General features: G+C 37.5%; 1 protein-coding gene across 1 annotated transcript; it reads right to left on the minus strand.

The window, feature by feature from the left end:
* Positions 1–6,656: 6,656 nt before the first annotated feature.
* Positions 6,657–9,752, minus strand: LOC110280433 (uncharacterized). Its single transcript, XM_021141476.2, has one exon. It carries the CDS (start codon positions 9,750–9,752, stop codon positions 6,657–6,659), a length of 3,096 nt encoding a protein of 1,031 aa, XP_020997135.1.
* Between the last annotated feature and the right edge of the window lie 4,340 nt (positions 9,753–14,092).

Raw genomic sequence — 14,092 nt, forward strand, 5'->3', positions numbered from 1 at the left:
TAATTTACTGATTCAGATTGAGGCAGCAGACTTAGAGGATAGAAAATCTATCTCATACTTTTGTGTATATCTAGTTACTAATTTGGTCTCTTGGTTTTGTAGAAAATAATCCACAATTAGCAGGTCGTCAACGGAGGCAGAGTTTCGAAGCCTAGTTGCTTACCAAGCTGAGCTCGAGTGGATAAAAAACATGCTCAGCGGTAGATTAAGTTGTGAAAGCCCCCACCATATTCTATGATAACATGTCTACAGTAATGTTGGCAGCAAATTCAATACTCCATAATAAGACTAAGCATTTTAAATAGACATTCAATGTGTGAGAGACAAAATTAATACTAAGGAACTTCATGTTGTGCACATTTCGGGAAGTGAATAAATTATTGACATTCTGACTAAACCGTTGTCAGCGGCCACATTTGATCGGTTGAAATTCATACTCAGAGTGGTGACAACCCTCTCTTGAGTTTGAAGGAGGTGTAGAGGAGAGCAAATATACAAAGATCAAGTATAATTAATAATCATTCTTTAGTCTTGATATATAGTTCAGTTTGACAGCTAGCCAAGCAATAATAGAAGTTTGGGCTTGGGCTCTTAGTTACTAACTATATATATCAAATGTAAAGTGTAAATGGGTGGAGTATCAAAGGAGTACGGATACAATTTATTTTTCATTGTTTGCTTGTTATACTTGTTTTTTGGGTTTCTTTGCATAATTCTTCTCCTCTGTTCACTGAGATCCTTTGTATATGTTCTTAATTCAAAATCACTTCACATACACATAATTTCACAACTTAAATAATAACTTAATTGACAAATCACGTATTATTTAGATTTAGTTGGTCCTTTTATATTACTCTGTTACAATTATCTGTTATTTCTAATTCTACAAAAATTCATATTTTTGTCCCTTATGCCACTTTGAAAGATTATAATTTATATTAACATTTTAATATCAAAAGTCCTAGTAATTATTCTTTAGATGCTAATGAATCAAAAACTGATTTTGTTAAAAGTATAATTGTCATAGATGTCTTAGATTGTAACCATATTTTAAGATTTGATTAGATAGAGTCGGTTATAAATATAACTTAGCTAAGTTAGTTAGAAATTGGGTTCTGAGCTATAAATAACCCCCTTTTTCTGTTCTATGGATACCACAATCATTAATAAAGTCATCTTTTATTCTCCTTATTCTCTTCCCTCTTCTCTCTACTTTAAAACTATAATCCTTATTTTCATAATATGTTATTAGCACAAATTTTATTCTAGACTAAATATGGATATTTTTCATGTTTTACTCAAACTCAACAATGAAAAAGTATGTCTCGTTGACAGTTCTTCAACACATACAATACTTAGAGACAAAAGATATTTTATCTCTCTTATTATAAAAAATATATAAATGTAAGTACGATTGTTAGTAGTGCAAAAATGATTGAAGGCTCCACAAGAGCTACTATATATAGTATTATCTAGAGGAACCAAGTTTTTTTATATATAATCAAGGTTGTAAAAATTGAACCGGTCATTGAACTGATCGAACGACAAGTTTAATGGTTTAATGGTCTAACCGACATTGAATCGGTTTAATTAAATATATAATAAAATTATTAAAAATTTAATATATAATTTTAAATATACAAATTTAATTATTTATAAACTAATAAATTTAAAATTTTATAATTTGATGTAATAACTTGTTCATATTTTATCATTAAAAATTTACAAAATAAAAAATTTCGAATTAACTTCTAAGTTCTATAATCAAGTAATCAACAAGAATACGACAACAAAAATTTAGAATTACAAACTTACACAAAAAACTCACACCATCAGCAATAAAGAATTTGATTCACAAAAATTTCAACAAAAACCTTTCAATCAAGTATTTAACAACAAAAACTCAGAATCCAAAAATAAAAAAACTCAGTATCCAAAATAAAAAAAAATTCAAAAACATAAAAACTAAGCAAAAAAAAGCCAAACTCAAACATCCAAACTAAATTCAAAATCACATAAGTAACAATCCAATTCAGAACACAATCCTAACTCAAAATCTACTACACAAACTCAACTTAGAAGTCAGAATCTTAGAAATTAAAACTAAATAAGCAGTGAGTTACTGAAGACACAACGAGGCAAGAATGATAGTGACAGAGTAAGTTTGGAAGAGGATTAGTTTGCGACCGCGAGGCCCCGAGCAGAGATTCCACAGCGAGGCTCTGTGTAGAAATTCATAGAGGAGAGGACGCACTTGAAGATGATTGAGCAACTGTTATCAACCGAAAAAACAGGGCCGATCAGCAACCATTCAAGACCGAGCAACCATTTGCAATAGCGACACCAAGAGCTTCGACACCTTTGCACAATGTAGAGGAGAAGATGATCGACGAGAAGAGAAACCATTTGCGACGCCAAGAATTCCCAGAGGATAAGATGATCGAACAGAAGAGCAACCCTTTGTCATTGCCGACGGCGCTGGTATCCTCTACTCGCCGAGGACAGAGACGACGAGCTCAGGGCAGTGGTGATGAAATGTGTTTTAGGGTTGGGATTGTGACTATTGTGAGAGAAAAAGGAGGAGGAGCCGAGGGCGATGTTCTGTTGCCTCATTTTTTTTCTTTTTTTAAAAAATAAAAAATGCGCCATTTTGATGGGGGGAAGAGCAAACCGGAATGCCAAAAAATCGATTAAGTTCAATCGGTTTACCGGTTAACTGTCGATTTGACCAATTTTTTAACTAACTTTTTATAGAGCAGTTTTATGTATCAATCGGACTTGCTAGAGGACCAATTTTTGGTTAATCCGGTCAAATCGACTGATCCGGTTTGATTTTCAAAACCTTGTTAATAATGCATTATCAAGTAAGTCTCATAGAATTTTGCTATGTTTTAAAGATATCTGTTAAAATGGATACCATATAGAAACCACAATAGAAGAAAATAATGAACATCTCTATATTACAACTATGATATCAGGTAAAAATGTGTGTTAGAAAAACTACCTGCTCTTTCTTCTGATGGTGTGTACTACGTCACTATTAGCAATGCAGAATCACATGCCACAATAAACTAAAGTTTACAAATATAAATATATTTATAATTTAAAATGACAAGTTAGGACATTCAAGTTCAATCATAATTAAAAAAATCATCGAGAATTTATTTAGTCATCTTCTAAAGGAATATGAAAATTCTTCAATTTAATGAATTCTCATTTGCTACTTGTTCTCAAGAAAAATTAATTACAAGACTATTACAAGTAAAAATTATGATTGAATTACCATATATTCTGGAACGTATTTAAGGTGATATATATGGACTCATTCATCCCCAACATATGAACCGTTTAAATATTTCATATTTTTAATAGATACATTTTTACAATGGTCCTATATTTACAAGATTGCTTACTCAAATAGTTAAATAAAAAACTCAGTTTTCATATTATGTTATAAAAGACAATATACATCTTGATAATGCTGGTGAATTTAAGTCCAAATCATTAATGATTATTGTGTTTCAACTGTAATTATGATAGAAAGCCTGTTGCAAATGTACACACTCAAAATAATCTAGTAAAATCACTGATTAAACGCCTCCAATTAAAAATTAGACCATAACTTATGAGGACTAAATTGTCTGTTTCAGTATGCGAGCATACTATTTTGCATGTTACAATACTTATATGTGTTAGACTAACAAGTTATCTTAAATACTCCCCATTACAACTGGCTTGTAGTCACGAGAAAAATATTTCTCATCTTAAAATATTTGGATGTGTGATTTATATCCTAATTGCTCCACCACATGACACAAAGATGAGACCTAATAAAGATTGGAGATATATCTCACTTTTGAATCTTCATCAATTATAAAATATCTTAAACCCACAACGGGTGATTTATTTAAGGCAAGAAATTACTTAAAATATATTGTTGTCGTCCTATTTATTTTAGATCTTCGCACTAAACAATGTGAGTTAGAAGTACAAAAATTAATTCATATGCAGAATATTGTAAATTAATTGTCAAATGTATAGACCGGGCCAAAGAGAATAACAAAATCTCACATTCCAATTGCAAATACACCAATAAGAATAAATGTCTCAAAAGTACAAGTTATTAGTACAAATGACAATAATTTATGCGTAAAGTATGAAAGACCAATCAATTCTAAAGATAAACATCCTCGAAAAGGAAAGAGATACCTAATCATGATTATAACAATATGAAGGTAAGTATTTAAAAGAGATCTAAAGATATAAATATTGATGAAACCTCTAAAAAGGTTCAAGCACCTAAAAATAAATAGAACTCGATAAGTTATGTTACTACTAAAAAAATATGGGACTGAAAGTATACTGTTATCGACAATATTTTTACTTATAATGTTGTGTTGAACTAATAAAGTAAGATGAGGAATATGAATCGAAATCTGTCAAAGAATGTAGATAAAGGAATTATTAGCTAAAATGAAAAAATGCAATTCAAACTAAATTAACTTTTCTTAAAAAATATTTTTTTTTATCCTATAGTTAAAATACCTAAAGCTGTAAAATCAGTGGCACACAAGTAAGTTTTTTAATGCAAATGAAATGAAAAAAAAAATAAAAAAGATACAAAACATGACTAATAAAATAAGTTGTTTAAAATAGTAAAACAATTATGTTAGACACTAAAAATTAGTTATCAAATTAATTATCATACATATAAAGTATGTATTGAAATTATAAAATATATATTTAAAAATAAGTTAAATAATATATATTTATATACAAATATTTAATAATTAATTTAGTGATTATTTTTTGTATGATATATATTTTTTTATAATAAAAAAGGTGTTAAGATTGGAATTCACAACACAAAATTCAGATTTAGTGTAGCAAGGCTTAGAAAAAATAACAGAAGGTATGAGATAGAGAATTAATTATTATGAATGCAAATTACAGCACTCCCTTTCTTCGAGTCCAGGGAATAGACTCCACCTCTAACAACTGATTCTCTGCCTTCACTCTATTCCCCCCGCTTCTCCTATATCGTATTGCGTCGTAACTAACTCTTTTCCTACATTCCCAGTGTACCCCTAGTGTACTCTTAGTGTACTCTCACCCTCATTTTTCCATATAGTAGTCCTTAGCCCAAACAGGGGCCTTCCTCTCTCTTTCACTTTTAATTGGGCCTTTTTCTATTACTCCTTCATTTGAGACTTCAGAACCTTCACTTGGATTGGGTTGTTGAATTGGGTCTGGATCCGGGTCAGTGCTTGCAACAATTATCCCGTCCCCGACAATGACCTTGTCCTCAAGGTCAAGATCTGAGAATAACTTCTGTAACTCTTCTCTATCTAACCAAGTTGTCTCTTCTCTGGGTGTTCCCTCCCAATCCACCAACACTTGTTCAATTGATTTGCCTTCTCTTATCACCGTGCGTTTCGCAATAATTGCTGAAGGCAGCGGTTGAAAGGTAGCAGGCGCTGTCGCCAGAATAGGGGATGTGGTTGGTGGCTCACCGTGAAACTCCTTCAGCATTAAACATGGAACACCGGGTGGATGGTGCTACCGGCGGGCAGCTCCAACCGGTATGCGAGCTTACCTACTCATCGTTGGACCCGATATGGGCTAAAAAATCGCCGCCCCAGCTTCAGATGTTCACCATGGAACAATGATATTTGCCGGTATGGTTTTAATTTGAGCAAAACCCAGTCTCCTTCCTTAAACTCCCAATCACAACGGTGCTTGTTTGCTTGATTTTTCATGCGAATTCGTACCTGATGCAGGTAAAAATCCAGTTCATCATTGAGAATCTCCCTTGTGCACAAAAACTGATCTACTTCTAGAACTGGGGAAGATCCAGGAATGTAGCCAGGGGGTAAATTCATGGAAAATCCATGTAGAGCCTCGTGAGGGATCATTTGAATGGCCGTGTGAAAAGAACTATTGTAGCAAAACTCCGCCCAAGGTAAAAATGAGGCCCAGAGTTGGGGTCGTGAATGTGTGAAGGCACGAAGATATTGTTCCAATGAGCGGTTAGTAACTTCGGTTTGCCCATCGCTTTGAGGATGATAGGCAGTACTATAGTGCAGCTGTGTACCACTAAATTCGAATAAGCTACGCCAGAACCTGCTGAGAAATAAGGGATAACGATCTGAAACTATGATTGAAGGAAACCCATGAAGTTTAACCACCGAAGCAATAAAAATCTTAGCCACCGAAGAAGCCGTAAACCCAGTACGCAGGGCCTCAAAGTGTGCCGTCTTACTAAAATGATCCACCACCACCATGATTGCGGAATATCTTGATGATTTTGGAAGTTGCACAATAAAATCCATGGAGAGTTCTATCCATGGTACCCTCGGAATAGGTAATGGGTGGAGCAGCCCCTGTGGTTTAGAAGCACTATATTTTTTTGATTGACAAATTGTACATTCTTGAATAAACTTGTGAATATCCCTTCGCAGGCCAGGCCAAAAGAAAGCACTGCCCAATGCTTTAAATGTCTTGAGCTCTCCGATGTGACCCGCCATGGGTGTATTATGGAACTCTTTAAGTAATTGAGACCGCAGACCATCAAAATCAGGAACCCAAACTCTACCCTTGTACACCAACAATCCTTCCTGGAAATGAAAGTCAGGAGGCAGAGTTCCCTCCTTGAATTAACTAATAAGGAGTTGGGTCTCTTGATCCTCTGCGGTGGCATGCAAGAGGGAGGGTAACAACGATGATTGCACCGTTGAGAATGATTGAAAGCTTGTAACCTCAACATCCTCATCCTGTCGCGATAGCGCATCAGCAGCATGATTAGTCTTGCCAGAGCGAAATACTACCTCAAAGTCATATCCTAACAACTTGGTGAGATAAAACTGTTGATCCAGGGTTAACACCACCTGATTCATGAGCTCCCGCAAGCCTTGGTGGTCTGTCTTGATGTAGAATCGGTGCCCCAACAAGTAATGGCACCATTTAGCGACAGCTTGGGTAATGGCATAGAGTTCCCGCACATAAGCCGAAGCCACCCGCAATCTACTATTGAGCTTCTTGCTGAAATATGCGATAGGGTGTCCTTGTTGAGACAACACCGCTCTAATTCCTTGTGATGAGGCATCAGTTTCTACAGTGAAGGGAAGACTAAAATTGGGCAAGGCAAGGACCGGTGTTTGTGTTAAAACCAACTTTAAACGCTCAAAGCGCTTTAGTAGTTCAGTAAGAGGGGTAGCAAGATGCGCATAACTAGCCACAAATCTGCGGTAATACCCGGTTAGACCAAGGAACCCCCGAAGCTGTTTTAAGGTCGTCGGCCTTGGCCATTCCACTATTGCCATAATCTTGGAGGTATCTACCTGGACACCCTCTTTGGTAACCACATGCCCAAGATACTCAACTTGTTCTTGACAAAAAGCACATTTGGAGAATTTGGCCACAAAGTGATGCTGTTGCAACACACTAAGAGCAATTCTGAGGTGAACAAGGTGTTCCTCCCTGGACCTGCTATAAACCAGGATATCATCAAAGAAAACCGCAATGAACTTTCGAAGGTGGGGTTTGAACACTTTGTTCATCGTGGCTTGAAATGTGGAAGGGGCATTGGTAAGGCCGAAAGGCATCACAACAAATTCATAGTGGCCAAGGTGTGTCCAAAATGCTGTTTTGTGAATGTCCTCATCCCGTACTCGAATCTGATGATAACCGGAGCGTAAATCAATTTTGGAAAAATAGGCAGCACCGTATAGCTCATCTAAAATTTCATCAATAGTGGGAATGGGAAACTTATCTTTGATTGTAATGGCATTGAGGGCGCGATAGTCCACACAGAACCGCCAACTACCATCCTTCTTCCGTACTAGCAATACCGGGCTGGAAAAAGCACTATGACTTTCCCTAATCACCCCTGCCTGCATCATCTCATCTACCAGCTTCTCAATCTCCTCCTTTTGAAAATATGGGTACCGATAGGGCCGGACATTCACTGGATTGGTTTCAGGCAGCAAATGAATTTGATGCTCAATTTTCCTTTGTGGAGGTAATTGCTCTAGCTCCTTGAATACTTCTTGATACTCATCTAGTAACAGTTGCACCTCTTCATCTTGTGCACTCAGTTCTGTTGTAGGCATCGATTCAACCACACGCAAATGCAAAAATGAGGCAATTACATCTGCCGACACCATCTTGTTGAGGACTCGGTTCCTTACTGCCCCCGGCTGGAACAACCTCTCCCCCTGCAGCTTGATAGTAATTTCACTCACTTTGAATTCCATGGTCAAGTGCATGTATTTCATCATAACATCACTAAGTTGCATAAGCCATTGTGCCCCTAGAACAACATCTGCACCCTTAATGTCCAGTATGAAAGTCTCCAACCGAAAACCATACCCTTGCATATGCAATGGCACCGCACTGCACTTGGATGCACAACCGATACACTCCCCATTACCCACATACAGATTCAGCTGGTGCACTGGGGTCAGGGGTAAGCACAATTTCTGGGCAGTAGCTGCTTTCATGAAATTGTGAGTGCTGCCGCCATCAACTAGCACCATAACTGGATGACCATCACAAGTCCCGGCAATCTGAATAGTCTCTGGATGATACGCACCCACCATGGCGTTGAAGCTAATCTCCATTACTCCTTCCTCCGGACTGGATTGTGGCGAATTAATGTCCAAATCAAAGCTCTTGTCCTCATCTGTTCTTTCTCGAGTTAACTCCTCTAACTCCTCTCCCCCTACTAACAATAAGTACGTTGATTTGCATTTATGGCCCCTGGAGTATTTTTCATCACAGTAATAACACAACCCCTTATCCCTCCTTTGTTTAATTTCAGCAGTAGAAAGGTGTTTGTGGGTTTGGTTAATTGATGGAAGCATGTTTGAAGACTTCTCTGATGCAGTGTTCATCCCAGTAGCTGATGGGGTGTAGCTGGGAGAGCGTGGAGGTGGAGTGCGATTTGCACCCAGTTGGGCAGGTTGGGAGCTTCCCATGGTTCTACTCCTATGTGGCCTCAAATTCAGGTTGCTGGCTTGAAATTTTTGTTCATGAAGCTTGGCCAGCACCACAGCCTCGACGTACGTGCGGGGTTTAGCCAGCATGAGTTCACACTTCAATGCCTCCAGTAACCCAGCAACAAATAATGAGGTAAGCCATTCTTCACTCAACCCCGTTACTTGATTCGAGAGCTCTTCAAACTGGTGCTGGTAAACTGCCACGGTTGTGACTTGTTTGAGCTCCTTCAAGGCTGCTTTGGGGTCATGAAAGATGCTACGGCCAAATCGAACGCAGAGCGCATCCAAGAAACTCTCCCAAGTGTGATTAATGGAATTGTTCACGCACCAACGATACCATGTATAAGCCGGACCGGTCATGTGGAATGAGAGCATTCGTACCCTCCACGCCTCTGGTACGGCATATACTTCGAAGTATTTTCGAGCCCGAAACGTCCACTCTTCCACCCCCTCTCCGTCAAACATGGGTAACTCTGTTTTCACCCCTTTTGGCCAGCGAGGTTGCTGCCAATCTCCCACAACAGCAGAGAAGTCGCTGGGTGTTCCATACTCTGGAATGGGTTGTTTCAGCTTCAGCGAATCACGCAACATCTTCTCGATGTTCTTGACAGAGGTCTCAACGGAACCGAGCCGCTCTTGGGTACCCCCTATTTGAGCGATCGTCTCAATCTGGCCGCGTTGCAATGCAGCGATCTCGGAGCGATTTTGCTTGCAAACATCCTCGAGCCGTGAAATGGGAGTTCCTGATTCCATTGAATCCTCTCAATGAAAGCACCAAATTGTTAGGATTGGAATTCACAACACAAAATTCAGATTTAGTGTAGCAAGGCTTAGAAAAATAACAGAAGGTATGAGATAGAGAATTGATTATTATGAATGCAAATTACAGCACTCCCTTTCTTCGAGTCCAGGGAACAGACTCCACCTCTAACAACTGATTCTCTGCCTTCACTCTATTCCCCCGCTTCTCCTATATCGTACTGTGTCGTAACTAACTCTTTTCCTACATTCCTAGTGTACCCCTAGTGTACTCTTAGTGTACTCTCACCCTCATTTTCCCATATAGTAGTCCTTAGCCCAAACAGGGGCCTTCCTCTCTCTTCCACTTTTAATTGGGCCTTTTTCTATTACTCCTTCATTTGAGACTTCAGAACCTTCACTTGGATTGGGTTGTTGAATTGGGTCTGGATCTGGGTCAGTGCTTGCAACAAAAGGTGTATCTTTTACTATTACTTAAATTAATAAATCTATTTTTTTATTTAAATAAAAAATTCTTGATTTTTCTCCTCATATATTAAAGCAAATTGTTATCATGGTACAAAGAGTTTAGGTAAAAAATGAAAAATTATTTAAAAAAGTATTATTTTTATTATTCATATTTTTTTTATCTATAATTACAAAGTTCTTCCAATATATAGACCAATAGTATGTAAGAGTATACTCGTTATCGAATAATATCCTAATAAATTACATTGATTTTTTTTCTAATCCTCTTTGATATTTTTCTGATTTTGTTCTCTAATTATGATATTCTAATACTCCCCCTCAAGGTGAGTAGTGGGATCACCAATACTCAACTTGGTGAGAACTTTAGCAAGGACTTGTCTTGAAACTGCTTTAGTAAGAATATCAGCCAACTGATCTTCTGATCTCACAAATGGAAGCTCAATAATGTCATTCTCAATTTTTTCTTTAATAAAGTGTCAATCCACCTCAACATGTTTTGTTTTATCATGTTGTACGGGATTCTCGAAAATGCTGATTGCGACTTTGTTATCATATTTCAACTGGCTTGGCAATTGTGGTGGAAACCCAATCTCAGTCATCAATTTTCTTATCTACAATACTTCAGTTATGTCTTTAACAATCCCTCAAAATTCTGCCTCTGCGCTTGAAAGAGCTACAACTTTCTGCTTCTTGCTTTTCCAAGTTACCAGGTTGCCTCCAACAAGTATAAAGTAACCAGCTGTTGATCTTCTATCATTTGGGTTGCCCGCGCCTAATCTGCATCAGTGTATGCCTCAACCTTCAAATGGCCATTCATTTTGAAAATGATTCCACTTCCTGGAACTCCCTTCAAATATCGAACTATCCTCATGGCAGCTTCCATATGATCTTCTTGTGGCTTATGCATAAACTGACTTACTATTCCCACAGCATAAGCTATGTCAGGTCGAGTATGTGATAAGTAAATTAATTTTTCAACCAGTCGCGGGTACCTTTCCTTATCTGCTAGGGTGACACCTTCTACTATCTTCAACTTGTGATTAACTTGCATGGGCGTATTTATTGGTTTGCAATCCACCATTCCTGTTTCTGTCAGAAGGTCCAAGATGTACTTTCTTTGGGATATAAAGATTCCTTTGATGGATCGTAGAACCTCTATTCCTAAGAAATATTTTAGTCTTCCCAAATCCTTCATTTCGAAGTCTGTAAATAGGTTCCTTCTCAATTTTTCAATTTCTTCAGCATCACTTCCCATTATGATCATATCATCCACATAGAATATTAGGCAAGTGATTAAATCTTCCCGTTTTTTCAAAAAAAGGGTATGATCAGAGTTACTTTGCTTGTACCCAAACCTTTTCATGACATCTGTAAATCTTCCAAACCATGCTCGTGGAGATTGTTTAAGTCTATAAAGAGCCTTCTTTAACCGGCAAACTTCATGTTTTCTAAATTTCATTGAGAAACCTGGAGGAGCTTCCATGTACACTTCTTCTTTCAACTCTCCATGTAAGAAAATATTCTTGACGTCAAATTGATGGAATGGCCAATTTTCATTTGCTGCTATTGAAAACAACACCCTAATAGTATTAATCTTTGCAACCGGTGAAAAAGTTTCAGTGTAGTCGACACCATAGGTTTGTGTATAACCTTTGGCCACCAACCTTGCCTTGTACCGTTCAATAGTGCTATCTGCCTTGTATTTAATGGTGAAAACCCATTTGCACCTGACTGGCTTTTTTCTTGTCGGTAGGATACACTTCTCCCAAGTTTCGTTCTTCTCTAGAGCTTCTATTTCTGTATTCATGGCTTTTCACCATTCAACTTTCTCATTGGCTTCTCAGACAGTTCTTGAAATGTCTTCTGTTAAGAGTCTGACAGAAAAAATCTTTGCAACATCTGCTATTCCTTCTCTAGCCACTCTTATCGGGTATCTTGAGTTACGGGGAACATGCTCTGGTGAGTACGATCAGAAGGCATCCCTCTGTTTCTTCTTAGAGGAAGAATAAAGGTATTGGGTTTTGGTTCTTCATGTTCTAATGCTATATTGTTATTGTTAGTGGCCTCATTAAAAATAGGGAGTAAATTATCAGATTGACAATTACTTACCTCTTGTCTGACATTCTCAAAAGGACTCTCACTGGTTGTATGTACCGAGTTGTTTTCTACGTTGAGTGAAGTATGCTCGGTGGCTCCATCTACTTGCTCTGTTTGAACATTTTCTGGGCAACAAAGGTTATTTAGCCAACTTGGTGGTTCATTATTGTTCTCCGCCTAAATACCATGTTGGCGGCTGAAGTAAAATTCAAATTCTAAAAAATTACAATCCATGGTCACACGAATACGATGAGTGATTGGATTGTAGCACCTATACTCCTTTTGGTGTGTAGCATACCCAACAAAAACACATTTTTCTGCACAAAGATCAAGTTTGGTTCTATTGGATTTAGGAATATGGACAAAGATGGAACATCCAAATACTCGAGGTGGTAAGGTTAGAATAGGCGGGATTGCAGTTTGAGTAGCCAAGACTTGTAAGGGTGTTTTGTGGTGGAGAACTTGGGTAGGTAGGCGATTTAGTAAGTAGGCAGAGATTGCTATAGCTTTAGGCAAAAAAGTTTTTGAAACTTGTGCATCAAAAAGTATGGCTTGGGTCATCTCAAGTAACTTACGATTTTGCTGCTCAGCCACACCATTTTATTGGGGTGTATTTGGGCAGGAAGTTTGATGAATAAGACCATTTTTCATAAAAAAATCGCGCATTGAATGGTTAATAAATTTCCCACCATTATCTCAGCGAAATACTTAGATTTTCTTGTTGAATTGAGTTTGAATCATTTGGTAGAAAGCAAAGAACTTATCAGACACTTCAGATTTGTGTTTTAAAAAACATACCCAAGTCATGCGAGAGAAATCATCCACAAATAACACAAAATATTGAAACTTATTATGGAAAATAGGAGCTGGTCCCCATACATCAGAGTGTATTAGAGAAAAACTGGAATTGACTTTAGTGTTGGTTGGAGGAAAAGAAACTCTGTGATTTTTTTGCACGAATACAAGTTTCACATTTGAGGGGTTCAGTACTACTTGTAGAAAGATTAGGAAATAGTAACTTGAGGTACCCAAATGAAGGATGTCCGAGATGCTTGTGCCATAATCAAAGTTGCCTAGTAACCGTTCCGTGAGCAAACATGGCATGACCTTGGTGTGGTACTTCATCAACGTAGTAAAGGCCTTCTCACTCAGTATCACGCCCAATGATCTCCTTCATAAGAATGTCCTGTAAAAGACAAAAGATAGAGTACATGAGTACCACACAATTTAGTTTCTTTGTTACTTGGCTAACAGACAATAATTTTGATGATAGTGCAGGGACATAGAGGCAATTTTTTAATTTTAATTTTTCTTAAAAAGTAATGGAGCCTCCTCCTTTAACATCAATTAATTTTTCACTAGCTGTTTCAATATGGGCTTTTAAATGTATAGTCAATCTGTTAAAATCATGAAAGTCATGAGTCATAGTATCGTAGCCCCACAATCGAAAATTCATTCATTTATTTTTTTAATTGGATTCTGATTTCGAGTCTCCCCTTTATATTGAGTTGCGGTCTAGGCTGAGTAGTTAGGCCGCTGCTGCCTTGCCATCGTGACTTGCTTCCTCTCTTCTGCCCTTGCCCTTGCCCTGGCCACTGTTGCTGGTGACCTTTGGTGACCTTTGGGATGCTCACAGCGGCGGCTCCCTTACTCTGATTTCTTGATGACTTAGGATTGTTTTTTCACCAATTTGGATAGCCCACAATCTTAAATTAGTTTTCTTTGGTGTGTTTCTTCTTTTTTCTTCTACTAGTTGCTTTTTTATCAGA

The sequence above is a fragment of the Arachis duranensis genome, chromosome 4, assembly GCF_000817695.3.
Source record: "Arachis duranensis cultivar V14167 chromosome 4, aradu.V14167.gnm2.J7QH, whole genome shotgun sequence".
NCBI classification, from domain to species: domain Eukaryota; kingdom Viridiplantae; phylum Streptophyta; class Magnoliopsida; order Fabales; family Fabaceae; genus Arachis; species Arachis duranensis.

Coding starts and splice junctions, on each gene's coding strand:
- LOC110280433 (XM_021141476.2), bottom strand. CDS start 9,752: ATGGAATCAGGAACTCCCATTTCACGGCTCGAGGATGTTTGCAAGCAA.